This window comes from Mesitornis unicolor, unplaced genomic scaffold (genome assembly GCF_000695765.1).
Source record: "Mesitornis unicolor isolate BGI_N332 unplaced genomic scaffold, ASM69576v1 scaffold11697, whole genome shotgun sequence".
Lineage (NCBI taxonomy): Eukaryota > Metazoa > Chordata > Aves > Mesitornithiformes > Mesitornithidae > Mesitornis > Mesitornis unicolor.
The window spans coordinates 1-17,061 of NW_010198404.1; the positions used below are offsets into that span (position 1 = coordinate 1).

At 43.1% G+C, this 17,061-nt stretch overlaps 1 protein-coding gene across 1 annotated transcript; it reads left to right on the forward strand.

Moving 5' to 3' along the window:
- Positions 1-19: 19 nt before the first annotated feature.
- On the forward strand, positions 20-16,173 carry CTPS1 (CTP synthase 1). The gene is made up of 17 exons (XM_010189139.1): positions 20-185; positions 637-807; positions 1,632-1,732; positions 2,894-3,010; positions 4,480-4,563; positions 4,822-4,902; positions 6,577-6,728; positions 7,985-8,117; positions 9,129-9,217; positions 10,106-10,200; positions 10,706-10,768; positions 11,632-11,675; positions 12,570-12,671; positions 12,919-12,969; positions 13,070-13,166; positions 13,441-13,585; positions 16,089-16,173. Exons 1-17 carry the CDS (start codon positions 20-22, stop codon positions 16,171-16,173), a joined length of 1,776 nt encoding a protein of 591 aa, XP_010187441.1.
- Positions 16,174-17,061: the final 888 nt, after the last annotated feature.

The window sequence follows — 17,061 nt, forward strand, 5'->3', positions numbered from 1 at the left end:
CTGTCAGGCAGCCAAACAGATGAAGTACATCCTGGTCACGGGCGGGGTGATCTCGGGCATCGGCAAGGGGATCATTGCCAGCAGCATCGGCACCATCCTCAAGTCCTGCGGGCTCCATGTCACCTCCATCAAGATCGACCCCTACATCAACATTGACGCTGGCACCTTCTCCCCGTATGAGCACGGTGAGTCAGGCTGTCTGCAGGCAGCTGGCCCTGAGCTGGATGCCGGGGTCTTCCAGGTGGGTTCCCAGGACTGGCTTTGCCTGGAAGAAGCCAACTCCTTCGCATGGTGGAAGAGTTAATGCCTGGTCCTGTGTGTAGGACCTGCAGGCTGAGCCTTTCGACAGCCCCGGGCTGACTGGTGTGGCTCATTGTGCCACCAGCAGACAGCAGAGATGTGCTCTCTGGTCTTTAATCATTGCTGCCTGGTTAAGGGATTCAGTCCTTGGTGTAGTAGTCCCCTTTGTTTTGTAAGGCACTTAGTTTTATTAGCTACTCCTAAACTCGCTGTAGCAATCAAAGGTGTTTCCTTATAGTGAATTCTTCCAGCTGTCACAGGCAGAACCAACCGGTTGCTGATGTGGACTGTTTCCCCCTTGACGTGTGTGCTTGGGCCTTTTTCTGTGTGCTGCAGGGGAGGTGTTTGTGCTGGACGATGGAGGGGAGGTGGACCTGGACCTTGGTAACTACGAGCGCTTCCTTGATATCCGACTGACCAAAGACAACAACCTGACTACTGGGAAGATCTACCAGTATGTCATCAACAAGGAGAGGAAGGGTGACTACCTGGGCAAAACTGTCCAAGGTGATGTGAAGCTTTATTTCTGATGCTTAGAAAGATGTTCTCTTTTATGTCCTGCTTGGATGCTTTTGTATTTCATCCTAACTTGAGGTATTTGTTATATGCTGTCCTTCTGATGGTTTTTTGGTTTGGTTTGGCTTTTTTTGCTTGTTTTGTGGTGGGGTTTGGGGTTTTTTTGTTTTGTTTTTTGTTTTTTAAAGAGGAAGTCGGAAGGCGCACCAGTGCGGGTGTACTGGTGCGTGCCATTCTGAATCAGGTTACTTGTAACCTCTCAAAACTTTCCAGTGCTCAGCAGTGTACTGCCTATTGTTTGGACTGTGTGCTGGACTTGAGCCCAACTGACTAATGTAGCCAATACTAAATATGAACAGACTTCAGACTAACACACCTGTGGATTATTTGTTAGCTGGTCAAAATGGTCGTTGCTTCTCGTCATGTCATTAAAAACCCAAAGAATCTTTTGAGGATCGGAACAGTTGCTTCCCTTTTTGAGCATCCTCCACAGCTGGTTTGGATAACGACTTTTACAGACATTTTAAAACAGAGTAACTCTGCTTAGAGCAAAGAACTGTTTGTACTTTAATATTCCAGCTTAAAGGAAACATTGCTTACATGTGTTTAAATTGAGGCAGGATTACATTTCCTGCCAAGGCACTTCTCTTAAAAATCACAGCCAAGAATGCATAAAAAAATGCATGCTTCTTTAAAGACACAAGTCAGTGCTCAAGTCTGGGAAGCTCTGGCTAGTTATTGTCAGTAATTTGCTCTGTGATGACTTGGAGGAGAAATGTGTGTGGGTTTAACCCTTGCCTGGGTTTCTTTTTCAGTTGTTCCCCACATCACAGATGCAATACAGGAATGGGTGATGAGGCAAGCACTAATTCCTGTAGATGAAGATGGCATTGAACCCCAAGTTTGTGTAATTGAGGTTTGTAGCTCTTAAACAAAATACAGTTTTGTATCTTGTACGGAGTAAACATATGCATGTTCTTTGTAATAAAACTTCTTTACAGTAGTGTTCAACTTTGCACGTTGTTGGTTAAAAATCCCTTGTTAGCTTTACTTATTTGGTCTAATCTTTTGAATGCTCTGTGTCTGAATCTGTACTTGTAAAAGACTTAGGCTTTGGACAGTTGTATTTTTGAGATGCTTTGCTCTCTGGTGTAATGTGAATGAGTCTATAGAATGCATTTTAGCTCCTGTAACTTTATATGCCAAAGTGTGAGTTAATCAAGCGGTGCCCTCTGCTTCCTTGGTGGGTAGAGGGAGGGTAGGAAAACCACCCTCTGGAAATAGTTGTCTTTCCTCCTTAGTGCTAAAGGGAGCCTTGCAGTATGTAGCTCAAGCACAGACCTAAAACGGGGAATGGCACATGTTAGTGGTGCTAAACCCTGTGCAGTTTCCTGTGGATTGTGTGGAGTGCCCTGCTGCCAGGGCGAAGGCTCCAAGACCGCTGAGTTGCCTGGCAGGGTGTGCTACTGAGGAAAGAGGAGCTTGTCAGAGTGGCCAGGTCACGGTGACTTAGGGCTCTCCCAGCAGCTCGAGTGCCAGTTTCTGGTCCAGGATTCACAGCCCTGGATCTTGCAGTGCACGGAAGGCACTTTCTGACTGACCATGCACGAGGGCTGTTGCTGCTCCAAAGTCTCTGTTCCTGCCTGTGTCCAGAACCACTCTACATAGTTACTAAAACTGAACAGAAATGTTGCTTCTCAGTGCCACCTAATGTTCATAAATGATAATATTAACATCTAAATCTTTTCCCTGGAAAGAGAATAGAGGTAAAGCTAATGTCCTTGCAGAGGTGCTGCCTGTATGAGAAGCTGTTTTTCTCATGGCTCTTTGATATTTGAGGAAATCATGAAGGTGGAATAATAGTTGGGGTAGATTGGAAGCTGTGGAAGTGACATATACAGCTGGCAAATCCTGGTGCTTTTGATATTGATGTTGATGCCTCTTTAGGGAATCGGAGGGAGATTCAGGAGAGATGCTTTGGTGTCCTTTTATGTGTGATTTTTTTGTACGCCTTAGTGTGCAAGTTCAGTGAGTGATGTTTTGGTACTATAATTGCAAATGTCTTTGTCTCTTTTAGCTTGGTGGGACGGTAGGTGATATTGAAAGCATGCCTTTCATTGAAGCTTTCCGCCAGTTCCAGTTCAAAGCCAAAAGAGAGAATTTTTGTAACATCCACGTCAGTCTAGTTCCCCAGGTAAGGACCCAAAATGTTTTGGTGTTTGGGGACTTCTCCAATCCAAAACTTGCTTTCTGATTGTTTCTGAAATGCTCTATCTATGAACACTGTTATATTTGTATTTCTATATATAGAAACTTCTGGAAGAAATGCAGAGGATATATGGTTATGTATTTAAAAAGGTTTGCAAGAAGCAAGCAAACTCTTTGAAGTGTGTCAATGTGTAATAAATAATTGGGAGTTTCAGTGAATGCAGTTTTGCATCTTTAACTGTCACTTTTCTCTATAGAATTGACTCCTCGTTTGTGCAGGTGAAGTTGCTTTCTAGGGCTGAAAAATTTCAGTTTCCCTTCATTTGCGTAGCCTTTCATTTCTGCATAGCTGATAAAAAAAATCAGTGATATAGCCAGACTTCACAGTCATTTGGAGTTATTAATAAGATCATATTCCAAGCCCTTCCTGTAGTTCTTTAATATTTCTGTTGCTATGTGTCCTTCACCCTCACCACTTCCATTGGCTGTAGTTTGTGAAATAGGTTGGGTTACTTTTGTAATTTTAAAACATAATACTATGTTTGAAACATAATCTGTTTTGTGTTTTTCCTAGACAGTATTTTTGTGCGTTTTGATCTTTAACAGTAATTTAATAGACTCACATCTGACTGCTATGTAAGCCATAACAATCTGAGTGGCAGTTGCCCTTGGTTCAGAGATTAAGCTAAGAGCAGGAATTATAAAGCAGTGCTGTGATAAGAATCAGTTAATTAGGAATAACAACGAAAAACAACATATCCCGATGTGCCAAGTAGATGGGGTGAACTCCATTTAATAACAAAAGTGTATGAAGGTGTTTAATGCCATATAATGCCTGATAAAACCTCATCTGTGTTACCTGCTCTGGCTTTAGAGACAATTTGCAGTCTTAACCAAGTGAAAGAATCTCTACTGCACTAAGCAGTGCTGAAAAAAATCTTCCATGGTTATGTTAAAGGTGCTGAGAGCATGGGAGTTCCTTGTCTTAAATCTGGATTTGACAGAGCAACTTGGTAGTTACTGGAGTACAGATCAAACTTTGTTTGCATCTTCTCTCTCTCTCTCTCTCTCTCTCTCTCTCTATCTCTATCTCTCCTTCTCTCAATCTTTATTTTCCCTTCTGTCCAGGCCAGGGGATTTACAGAGAAGAAATTAGAAATGTAAATTATTAGGTATTTGGAGGGAGCAGTGGACTCTGCTCTCTCCTTCCCTCACTATAATACATACCTGCTTACTGTGCAGACTTGATCTCTTGTTTCGGCTGGTTGCTTTCGTTCTTCGAGATTTTTTTTAAAAAATGATAGTGTACAGGGGTATTTAAAGTTCATGTGAATTGTTAAAGAATTGGGTGACAGTTCTAAAGATGAAGAAGATGGAGAGTCCCAGATAGCCTGATCAATCAGTGGTACATACTGTCATAATTTGATGTACTAACTTCTGCTCTTCTCTGACCAGCCAAGCTCTACAGGGGAGCAGAAGACTAAACCCACCCAAAACAGCGTTCGTGAACTCAGAGGTCTTGGTCTCTCACCAGATCTGGTAAGGTTTGCTGCATGGCTTTGAATTCAGAAATGCAATACTGGCATGTTACGACAGCATCCTAGTCTGAATAATGCTCAGGTTGGGAGTTCTTGTGTTTTGGTAATAAACAAGTAAAAGTAAAGAGTTGTTTTTTCCCTGAGTCACAGAGACTGCAGAAAGACAGCTAGTTTTTCTTTTTTTTTTTTTTTTGGAGGTTTTTTTATGAATGTCTAGTTTCTGTTTTGGTTCACAACCGTGATGTTGCTGTTCTGTTAGATTGTTTGCAGGTGCTCCAACCCATTGGATACCTCAGTGAAAGAAAAGATTTCCATGTTCTGTCATGTCGAACCAGAACAGGTACAGTTTGCTGTCTGCACTTCCTTGCAATAAATATTCTAGCTGTTTGTCAAATGCTGAGTGGAGTTTTATGAGCGTAGTGGTTTTGTGTTCTAGCTGTGTCTTTTGTTATCTGCATAATTCATTTGCTGCTTTGTCTTACCTACATTCCTTACACATGTAACTGTTGCAAAAATAGGGCTTTTTTTATGCCAGCACACAGGTTTTCTTATAAGGTTGTTAGTGTAGGCTTGGAGAATTCCATGGAATCCAAGGTATTTTCTGAATAGCTGGTTTTGACTGTAGTTGTTCTTGCACATTCCTTCTGTGAATACAGAAGAATGAGATTTTTCAGTATTTAGATCCCAAAGAGTAGCTGTCCAAAATTAGGTTTAAAGGATACATGTATTTTGTGCACTGCTCTCTTAACAATGTTATTTTTCTGCCCAAGATTGCACGAGGAGACATTGCACAGAAAAGTTGAAATGGTATTTGAGAGGAGCATTGCTTCACTTGGATGTTATGTAATACGCAAAAATTCCATGTTAGCATAATTCTTTTTGTACTGAGACTGCTCTGCATAGCATAGTCTGACGTGGACCTTGGAAAAAAATCCAGCAGTCTACATATTAACACTTTCCAGTCCAGCTGGAGCTTGTAAAACTTTGTCGTCTTGTGAAATACCAAGTATCACTTCACAATTCCAGACTCTTGTCAAGTCGTTTTTATTAATTTCCTATACAACGAGATAAAACTGAGCCTTGCAATTTCAAGTATTAAATTCTGAATTAGCTGGCAATAATATTAATGTGTCAGCAGTACAATATCTTCCTCTTTTTGGCCAGGAATTACAAATAACTTGGCTCTTGTCAGTCACTTTCCAGGAAGTTTAATGCAATTTTCCATAATAGTTTATCTGGCTGCATTTGCACCTGAAGTAAATGCTACTGACTATGAAGGAGGAAAATTTGCAGCCTAGGGGGCTTTAACTGATTAAGTGTTGAAATGAGGATTTAAAAATAGTTATGGCAGTATATTTTTGATGCTCAAAGTGCGATCTCATTCTTGATGGACAGGTGACAGTTGTCCAGAGCCATCTTTCCTTTTCTGCAGAAGCCTGTTTCAGTGAGCTGGAACCGCTGACGCAGATATTCCTCACTGACCTAAGAATTCTTTGCTCGTAGTTGTTTAATCCTATGTTTGATGAAGGATGCCCTGTAAAATTTATTGCTGTATTGAGATCAGAGATTTCTCCAGGCTTTAATCAAGCTGAGAGCCCTGGTTAAGAGCAGTGATGAGAAAGGGGGAAGCTGTGCTCGTGGGCAGTGTAGCTGTAGTTTCAGTTGGGATTCCCAAGGAGGCTGGACCATGGGAGAAGTCTCTTTGTGCCTTGAGCTTTGCTTTGTGCTCACATAACTTGCATAGCAGCTGATTTTCTTACTGCTGCATTATGGTGTTAGAGCCCCTCCCAAGGAGCTCCAGTGAGCAGTGATACCTGGGAGATGTTGAAGGATGACCTTTTCAAATGTGTAGAAACCAGTTTTAAGCTATTCGTGTGTTCTGTTACTCAGCAGATGTTATTTCCTGGAAGGGCATATGGTTGTCTGCAGAGATAGAAGCTCTCTAAATATCTGTCTAAAAATAATTGCACAAGCACTTAGTTCTCTTTTAATGCCATTCATATTGTATGAACAGGTCATTTGCGTTCATGATGTCTCTTCTATCTACCGGGTTCCTCTGTTGTTAGAGGAGCAGGGAGTTGTTGACTACTTCAGACACAGACTTGACCTTCCCATTGAGAGGCAGCCCCGCAGGATGCTCATGAAGTGGAAGGAAATGGCAGACAGGTGAGCAGCACTGCTGGGTGTTGGAGTTAAGGCTCCAGATTAGTTTCTCTTCTTGGTCATTGGTTATTAGATGATGAGTGTTACTTCATGTTCCTCAGGCGTTTTTCTGTGCTCAGTTTTTTTTTCCACTAAAAAATGAATTTTCTTCCTAGATGTTTAATTGTTTGGGAGGAAAAAAACGAAAAAACCTTCAACATGAGAATCCTGTAAGATAATGTTATTGAGCTCCTTATCTTGTGTTGTAATACACTGTCTATGTCAAAACCAGTTTGAAATAAAAGATGGACAGCACTGCCCTCCCTTTTTATACAGAAATGCTCTGTGAGATTAAAAAGCCATGAAATCCTTTTGTAGACATACGTAAGAGTCATCAGGAGTGTCAATAAAAATGTTCCTTTTGTACATCGATGCTTTCAAGCAAGTGAAACAACAGTTTTGTAACTGTACTGTCTGAGACTTCTAGGACACAGTGTTGGTTTTTTTTCCTTGTGGGGAATAGACTCCATGTTCATGGGGAAATGGTGAATTGAATCTTTCAGTTGGGATTCAGGCCCTTTCTGAAGCCTTAGGTATGTTTGTCCCTATAAGAAACTAATTTTCAAGATCTAGATGTTTCCCTTTGTTTATATCCCTGACACAGACCACTGCTGTCAATAACACTTTCTTTAGATGGGGAAAGCTCTCAGTAACTAGTTTGGTTGAAGGTACTTGGCAATTCTGAAATAAACTTTAAACAATTTCTTAGCTGTACCCAAGGATGCCGCATAAATGCGGTGCTGCCAGGTGTGGGCAGAACAGCCTTAGGACTCCAGAAGTCATTTCTGTTTGTGGAGCTGCTGAAGGGGCCTCAGTCGGGAGCAGCGTGGGAAGATGCTGTACAGGATAAACATAGAGTTGTGCTTTGATCCTCTCTCTCAATAGTTTACTGCAGACTTTGAATCTAGTGCAGCTTCCTGGAAAGACAGTTTGGATGTACTCAAAATGGCTTTTCAGCTTAAGAAGATGTGACTCAATTTATATGTGACTTTTTGCAACTTTTACTCTATCATTGTTTGTTTTTTCTTCTAATGTTGCTTTGATGTTTTAAAGTCATAAATATTATAAAAGGTCATCTCTTCCAAAGTTGTCATCTCTAGTTGGACAGACTTTCGAGAGCCCAACTACTTGATACTTGAAAAGCTGAATAAAATGTAAGTGATTCTTGCCCCCATTTCCTGTTAATGATTAAATAACCCTGGTGTTTTGATTTTGTCTAGGTATGACCGTCTTCTTGAAAAATGTTCCATTGCGCTTGTGGGCAAATACACCAAGTTTTCAGATTCCTATGCATCTGTCATTAAAGCACTGGAGCATTCTGCACTGGCGATCAACCACAAACTTGACATTAAGGTAGAGGGTGTGTGTGTATGTGCATGCTTAAACAAAATAAGGTGGACTGCTTCCACCTACAGTGCTGAAGTTTTTCACAAACCTGTTATTAAGGTTTTAATGCTGGTTTGGCTGCACAGGTGCTTTTAAGGGTCTTGGTTGTATTTAGATGCTCTAAAGAGGTAAAATTTGTAACTTATCAGAAATTTTACTTTAAACATACTTTCTAATTATCCAAGTTTCATGATGCCAGTGAGTCATGGAAATAGGTGCTTGATTTATAACAGCGCTGTTCTACATTTGGGTTACCTTTCAATTTACAAAATCAGTACAGGAGAAAAGAAGAACCTGCATGTGCATCCATGGGTAGTTCCTGACACAGCTTTATTTGTGTTATTCAGGAGAATGGGTTCTGCAAGCCTTGTGCATGGAAATCTTATGTTGAGTTAAAGAACTGTTTAGCAATATTCAAAACTTGGAGAGGAGAAAGAAAAAAAAAAAAAGGCAAAGTTGGCTCTTCGAAAGAGTTAGCAGACTGCCAGGACTTTCGTAAGTTTGGAGATAGTGGAGAATACAACAGCCTGTGTTTCACCATACCCTCTTTGTTCTTCAGACCCTCTTGCAGATTAAATGAGGTATATTTGATGAGATAGGGATTCAGTTTTTTCTCACTGTGAGGTTGTTTCTGTCTGCATCGCTGTGTGTTCCTGTCTTGCTGTGCTCCATTAAGGCTTCACATTTAATGAGTCTGGGACTCATGGACTCTCTTGTATATACCAGCAGAGCTGCAGAGAGAGGAAGATAGTAAAACTATGGTTTCTGTTTGTGCATCAGTGGTAGGGTGGGGGAAAGCAGTTTTGTTGATGAGCAGATGGGAAAACAGCCCAGACAAAACATTAGCAAGCATCCAGTAGGAAACAAATGCAGAGCTCTCCAGGAGGAATGATGATATCTTGATTTAATGAGAATTAAGGAGACCCTGTACACTCCTGTGGCAGTATCTCATCAGTCTTTTTTTGGATTTCTTCCCAGTATATTGACTCTGCTGACTTGGAGCCAGAAACTCTGCAGGAAGAACCTGTCCGATACCATGAAGCATGGCAGAAGCTGTGTGGTGCTCAGTAAGGCTCTTGTACTCTGGCAGTTTCTTTGGAGCATTTCTGATAAAGCTCCTGTTGTTGATAGTTTTGGAATTAGGAGCCTCACTGGAGTCTTGTCTCTTAGACACTGTACCAGCCCTCTCTGACACTGCCCCAGATACTGCTCAGTGAAATTTAGTAGAAGTAGTGAAATGGAGAATTGTTAAATAAGTGAGAGAGCCTGTGAAAGGCAGAGGAGATGATGGTGCAGAGGAGGATGTGCACACGCTTAGTGAGGAAATGGGCGAGAGGAAATAAGGGGAAAGGATAGGTACTGGCAAAGGCCAAAGAGAGGATGAAAGGGGTAAACATGGTATGAAGTTCTTTAGAAAGAGTGAGAAGGGTAAAAGTGTTAGGATGCAGAGGAGTGTCACGTGTTAGCCCAGAAGACAAGAAAAGTGGGCCTGGTTAGCTTTGGGGAAGCAGGCTTTGGGTGGGACCAGGAGAATGAAGACCCTCAGAATTTGGTGTCCTTGTGCTTGTGGCTGGGACATCTTGGCTCTGCAGCCAGGGCTGGGGTGTCTTCAGCATGGGCCTGGCTGTGTGATGTGTGTGATGCAGAGCACGTGGGTCAGGTAACATGAACCATTTGAGTACTGTAATGTGCATTGTGCTTGGGATTTCTTGGGAAGGTGAAATGTGCATTTATAAAATGTTTCCCTAAAATTCTGTGACATTTTATGTTACGGCTCATGTGAAGTGATACAGAAACTGTGCTGCAGACAGCCTTGCCGTGTAAGGCACCTTAAAGCCCTTTTCAGGGGTGAGGTCTTACAAGCCCAAAATTTTCTAGGAGAGGGGTGGTACATGAGGTTGGAGGGAGCTGGGCTGGTGGGCCCATGTGAATAGAATCTTTTCATCCTCATGCAGCGGAGTTCTGGTTCCTGGTGGATTTGGTGTTCGAGGGACAGAAGGCAAAATTCAAGCTGTTTCCTGGGCAAGAAAACAGAAAAAACCCTTCTTAGGTGAGAAGCATGTTTCATCCATAAAGAGGAGGATGTTAAATAACAGCCTAACTGGTCTACAGAAAGAGCTTTACTGATGTACATTGTAGATACAAAGGCAGTGATCTGTGCTGAGCATAACTGGGTAATGCAGTCCTCATCTGGAGTTTGCTCTGTAGTGGTTGGAGTTGGCTGGGGTGTGGTGACAAGGAGCCTCTGTAATGAAGGGGCAGGAGTCTCAGAGGAAGTTTCAGAGGAGGCTGTGGTGATCTTGCCGTGATGTGACTGCATTTAAATGAATTTGACATAATGAGAGGCTGGAAATGTGTGAGCAGAGTGGACAGGGAAGGGAGGGGTAGCATAAAACTTGTCAGAAATGCTTGGTGCAGACCCCGAAATCCAAGTCCAAGGTCTGTCTCATCCAGGTTTTCCTCTGACTCAGGACTGCTCTGTGAAGGTGTGTGCTGTGCAATACGGGTCAGGTCCTTGTCCTGACTTGATCTGTGCTTTGCTTTGCCTTCTGCAGGAGTTTGTCTGGGAATGCAGTTAGCAGTCGTGGAGTTTGCACGCAGTGTTCTTGGTTGGCAAGGTAATTGTCCAAAACCCTTCCTGGGCTTTGGTTATTTCCTTGATTTCTTACCTGTATTTTTTAAAAATAATTTTTTACTGGCAGATAAATTTAATTATTTTTCCTAGGCCTGTAAAATTCCCTTTCTTGTGTGCTAACTGAAAGGAAAAAGAACAGTTTCCTTATCCTAGCCAAATAAAAATCAATTGAATAAGGCATGCTTGTAGGGACAGGAAACTTATTATTTCTCAGAATGTGGTTCAGCTCCTGAATAAAAACACCACAGTGGAGTTGTGCCTGTGTGCACTGGACATCCTAAATTCCCATTGTAGCCAGTGGGAATGAAGATCAAAAAGCAATTCAGCTGACCAGGCAGCTGCCCCTACTGCATTGAGTTGAATTGCTGTCTGGTCTCCACTGCTTGAATTGACTAGGTCCCTGTTGTCAATACTAATTTAACAGAGTGCTAAATTTAGTTTCTTGGCCTGATTATGAGTCTCACCAGTAGTGAAGATAGGGGGAAATGTGTTTCTCAGAGTCCTTTTGCTCCCTCTGCCCTCCCTGGCTTTATTTAAAATATTCTGAGCTGTTGAACATGTGATTTCCTGACTGACTCTTGCTTCCATCACTGCCTGCACTGGACTGCTGGCCCCAAGATTGCACCCTCCAGGCAGCCTCAGAAATTCCTGTCAAACAGGGTTCACTGAGCCCTGTTCCTGCTGCTGGGGGCTGAGCTGGCAGCGATGTGCAGGCTCAGCACAGTTAAAGTTGTTGCTTAACAGACGAACAGGAATGAGATGTGGCTGTACCTGGGGGAGGTCCTGTACATGGGTATCACGATGTGAGGGACTTCATTTTTCTCACTGATGAACATTACATTGTAGGTGCCAACTCCACAGAATTTGACCCTGATACTGCTCATCCAGTGGTGAGTTCATGGCAGCTTGTTTGTAATGTCCTTGCTGTGCTCAACTGCTCCGCACATACCTCTTGGTACAGTTAGAGCTTGGGTGATTGTGTTTTGTGGCTGTTAAGTTTGTCTTCCATCACTTGCTAACCTGAAAAGAAAATGTCTTTGCCTATTTAACTGTACGGCAGTTGCTGCTTCATAGGTTGCAGTTCTTATTATAGGTGAAACACTTTTTAAAAAAAATTAATTGCACTTTTTCATAAAATGTTATCTTAAGATGTATAAGGTTCTTACAGGGCAGTTTAAAAGCAAACAAAGTCAATGTTAAAGTTTTGGTGATAATCCACATTCCACTGCATAACTGCCTAATTATGGTCTTGGAAATTAACACACAGGCGTGAATACCATGGAACATTTGTGGACAGATTTCTGAACCTGCATTTCTTAGACTACAGGCTTGATGTGCCTCATCCAGGTTCCACTGTAATGACTCGCTTCTGCTATAATTTATAATGCTACTTCAAAAAAAAACCCAAACAAAACAAGCTTATGAAGTTATTTATTGAAGTATAAGTGATTCTGATTTGGGGGTTTTGTGTCTGTCAATTCGCTTATTTCTGTTTATTATAGTTCAGTAAATAGCACAGAATTAGTGTGTGGGATCTGTGTAGGCTTTGACTGAGACCATTTCCTATGTAAAGCTTCCTAAATACCCCCAAACCTTCCCAATGTTCTGTACAGCCTTTACTGTAATAACTCAAGCTAACTCGTCTGCCTTGCCAAATCAGTGTTCCTTGGGGTGGCTTGCTGGTTTTCTGTATGGATGTTGGGGTTTTTTAAACATTTTTGGAGTCTATGTGGGACTGTTATTCCTCCCTCATTCTCACCTCCCTCTCTGGATGCTTTTTGCAGGTCATAGACATGCCAGAACATAACCCTGGGCAGATGGGTGGGACCATGAGGCTTGGCAAAAGAAGGACACTCTTCCAAACCAAGAATTCTATCATGAGTAAGGCATTTCTGACCTCTTCAGGAAGTGCTTTCTGAAATGCTGTGCATATGTGGTGGGTATGGGGAATTGAGACTTGGGAATGCTAAAGTACTGAGTCCTAGGTGTTTGCAGGCTCTGTTCTGGTAGTGAAATAAGCAACAGTGAAGTGGCAGATGATGATGGATGCTGTTCATATGAACTTGTTAAAACCTGGCATCGTGTGAACTGTTTGGTGTTTGCTCTAAGAAGTGTCTTCCCTTTAAAAAAAAGCTGTACGGAGATCATGATTTCTTGGAAGAGAGACATAGACACAGATTTGAGGTAAAAATGCTATTGTAGGTATTGAGCTTCTCTGTGTAATCCAGATGAAAGAGATCATGTGGTTTGTTTTTGTTTTTTTTTTTTTCTTGTGGTCTTTTAGGTCAATCCAGAATTGAAAAAGTACTTTGAAGAGCAAGGTTTGAAGTTTGTAGGCCAGGATGAGGAGGGAGAGCGAATGGAAGTGGTTGAGTTGGAAGGTGAGTGCTTAACTGTTGGTCTGTGGGTGTAGGTGGGGAAAACACAAGGCAAAGTGTGTGGAGGGTAACGGAACAGGTTTTTATGTGGGACCACTCCAGACTCTCAGAATGATTCCATCCATAAAATTACACTGCAAAAAAGAATCCAAATGCCTGTCCATTTAAGGACGAAAGGCAGGATAGAGGTGGCAGTTTTTCCTTGTCATCAGCACTTTCTTCCACAGTTCAGCCGCAGGCTTAAGGTACATTAATGTTTTCTGTTTCTTCCTCTTAGAGCATCCTTTCTTCGTTGGTGTTCAGTACCACCCTGAATTCCTCTCCAGACCAATCAAGCCATCTCCGCCATACTTTGGCCTCCTCCTGGCGTCTGCAGGTCGGCTCACACATTATCTACAGAAGGGCTGCAGGCTCTCACCCAGGTAGGTTGAAGGAAGATGCCAGTCAGGCCTTTCATATGGCACTGCTGCTGCTCACAGGATAAACTGAAGAAGCCTCTTGGCACAGAGTTCCTGTGGGGAGCAAGGAGGGGGTGTTTGCAGCACCTCCTCTTCCACTCTTTGAAATTTGAAGATTTTGTTGTGGCACAGAACCATCCCACAGGGAGGTTAGGGAGAGTAACTGCACTCTGGTGGTGTCACAGTGGTGTTTGGGAAATTGCAGCTGGGCCAGCTCTTTTAGGTGATTTGGGACCTTATGGGGTTTTCCTAGGTTCCTTGTGCAAGTCCTAGGTACAGGTTGGTTCTTAAAACCTTGTTCCTGTTGCTGGTTTAAAGAATGGACCCTGGTGGTTGTGGGGGTTTTTTCTGGGTTTTTTTTTTTCCTTGCTGATTTAAACTTTCTTTTATCTCAGTTTGCAAAGCAACTAATGTTTTGGGTGGACTTAATGGTACATTTACTTCGTTCTGCTGCTCCCTAATGCCCTGCAGTTCTGCTGCTCCCTAATGCCCTGCAGTTCTGCTGCTCCCTAATGCCCTGCAGTTCTGCTGCTCCCTAATGCCCTGCAGTTCTGCTGCTCCCTAATGCCCTGCAGTTCTGCTGCTCCCTAATGCCCTGCAGTTCTGCTGCTCCCTAATGCCCTGCAGTTCTGCTGCTCCCTAATGCCCTGCAGTTCTGCTGCTCCCTAATGCCCTGCAGTTCTGCTGCTCCCTAATGCCCTGCAGTTCTGCTGCTCCCTAATGCCCTGCAGTTCTGCTCAGCAGTTGTGGCAGTATGCAATGAATACATATCACTTTGACAGTGACCCATTTTATTCCTTATAGAGGAGAACACAGGATTTGCTTGTGTAGCTGGAGTGCTAACATGCACTAAAGAAAAATAACCCCAAACTAAATGCGGAAGAGCAGTGCACTGAATGTATTAATCTGAAGCAGTGCAAAAAGGAAAGTATTGGCCTTCGTGGGTCAAGCTGCAATGCAGCTGCACAGGAATTCCTGTGTCGATGTCTGGAGAACGGCTGTCAGTTGTGCTCTGACTGATCTGCTCCAAAGAGCATTTCTGTGTAAAGATGCCTCATTTCAATGTTTCCAAGGGTTAAGGGGTATTTTAATTTCCTGCTTTTGCACACTTGAGTTTGGAATGGCTTCCCACAGCAGAGGAGCTGAAGTTTCCTCTCTACTGCAGCATCCGAAGTTTGTGTCAGCTGCTGTTGGAGTCTTCTGTGATTATGGTCACAAATTGTTTTATGGTCAGTGTATAATCTAAAAAAGGTGGCAGTTATAGCCCAGCCTGTGCTCCCCTTTACTCCTGTGCTCTTGTAACTCATGTTTTCAGGTAAGTCTCATCTTAGGGGGTTTGTGGTGTGACACCAAAGCAGGGGGAACAGACTGCACCTAAGAGTGTGACCACTGTTCGGAGGGACCTGGTGCAGTGGGACAACGGGAACCTGAGGAGGCTTAGCAAGGACAAATGCAGAGTCCTGCACCCAGGAATCCCTGGATGGGGTCTGGGCGGCGCTGAGCTCCACTGGCGAGGCCTCAGTGAACAGCAAAGTGAACCAGCAGCATCCTGGGCTGTGTGAGTGAGAGTGTGGCCAGCAGCTGGAGAGAAGCGATTATGTGCCTTTGCTTGGTATTTGTTAGATCAGTTTTAGAATACTCTGGTTTGGGTTCACCCAGTACGAGTAAAACATCCATCAATTGGAGAGAGTTTAGTGAGGGGCTACTGAGAAGGGCAGGAGGTTGGAGTCCTTGCATAGTGAGTAGAGGCTGAAGGAGCTGGGCTTGTTCAGCCTGGAGAAGGGAAGACTTCATGGGTGACCTACGAGCAACCTGCAAAAACACTGCCAAGAAGATAAAACCAGGATCTTTACAGAAGTGTGTGGTGGGAGAATGAGACACAGTGGACATAAATGGAAACAAGAGAGGTTCTGACTGGATATAAGGAGATGTTTCACCATTAGATCTGTCACGCATTGGTGCAGGTTGCCCAGAAAGGCTCCGTACTTGGAGAATTTCAGAATGTGAGTGGGTACAGCCGTGTCTGGTCCGACAGCAGTCTCTGCTGTGGAGCTGTCCAGAGGTCTCCTCCAACTGGAATTACTCTGTGGTTCTGGAAAAGCTGTTTAATGGACTAAAGGTGCTCAGCTGTTCCTGGGAAGCTGAAATAGAATGGTTTAGAGTGGTTAACCAGTCTCCTATTCCCTATTTAATGGATTTCATTCTGAATAACTTTGCTGTATAAAATGTCTATTACATGTATAACCATTTTAATTCACAAACCATAAAATTTATGATGACTCAGCCCTATTTCCAAAGGGACAGCTGCACTAGGAATTTTGGGTGTTCTGCTTTTCAGCCCCAGCTAGCAGTACTTACTACCAAACCCCACTAATTCCCGATGCAAATCAGGCTCTATAAAGCACTGTAAAAAGGTCTATAAAGGTCTATAAAGCTCTGTAAAACAAAATCTTTCTTTATTCCACAGGGACACCTACAGTGACAGAAGTGGCAGCAGCTCGCCTGACTTGGAGATAACAGAGATGAAGTTTCCATCAGTAAATCATGACTGATTCCTGGTAACTTTTAATGGTCTCAGCCTCTTTCCTTATGGAAACAATTCCTTACCCAGTCTTTCCTCCTGGCATCCCAGTGTTCCACATCCAGTGGTAGAAAGTGGCACACCATGAAAAGCGCTGGTGCTCACACACGTGTTCCAGCTGTGCTGAGGGATGCGTAACACCTCATGTCTGTGTTACTGATGTGGGTGGGTGTTTCCTTAGCAAATTGACACATAATAAAGTATAAAATTACATGAGGGAGCTTGAGATTAAATTCAAATAAAGAAACATGAGTATAGCATGCAATGCTGAAAATGGAGGTAAGGCTGAGCAAGGGGGTACTGGATTTATGAAGTTGAGTGGTTTTGGGAGCAACCTCACCTTTGCCAAAGGACATTTTTGAAATAGCCTGAAATGTAACAGCTGCTGCCATTACGTAAATGCGGAAATTGGATGTATATTATCTGGTTGAGGGTGGAGTGGAGCACTGAGCCCTACAATTTGAACTTCACCCTCAAAAAACCAGCAGACTTAACTTTGAAATGAGTTCTGTTGTGTGGTAGGTGACTGTGGACATAAAGCTTTTTCCCACTGCTCTGGCTGGTTTTGTGTTGTGTTTTTGGAGAAGTTACACAGCATTTGTGTACGTGTGTGTCGAGTGAGAGCAGGGGTTTCTTGTCGAATGCCAGGAGACCAAGGATGTCCAGCCCTTTCCTTCATGTAACAGAAAATGGGGGTTAGCCCAAGCCTAGGACTGAAGTGTTTCCCATCTCTGGTGATGGGGCTGGGATCACTGGGGTTGGGTTGATCAGATCTGGTGCAGCACCAAACCGAAAGCTGAAGACCCCTCTCTGTAGGTTTTTATCTTCCTGAAGATCCCCAGAACCTTTGGTTTGCTGA

What these genes read in the sequence shown, in the direction of transcription:
- CTPS1 (XM_010189139.1), top strand. Translation starts at nt 20, where the DNA reads ATGAAGTACATCCTGGTCACGGGCGGGGTGATCTCGGGCATCGGCAAG. An exon ending in TGGAAGGAAATGGCAGACAG is followed by an intron (nt 6,729 to 7,984) that starts GTGAGCAGCACT and finishes GATTTTGTCTAG; the next exon opens with GTATGACCGTCTTCTTGAAA. An exon ending in GACATAGACACAGATTTGAG is followed by an intron (nt 12,970 to 13,069) that starts GTAAAAATGCTA and finishes GTGGTCTTTTAG; the next exon opens with GTCAATCCAGAATTGAAAAA.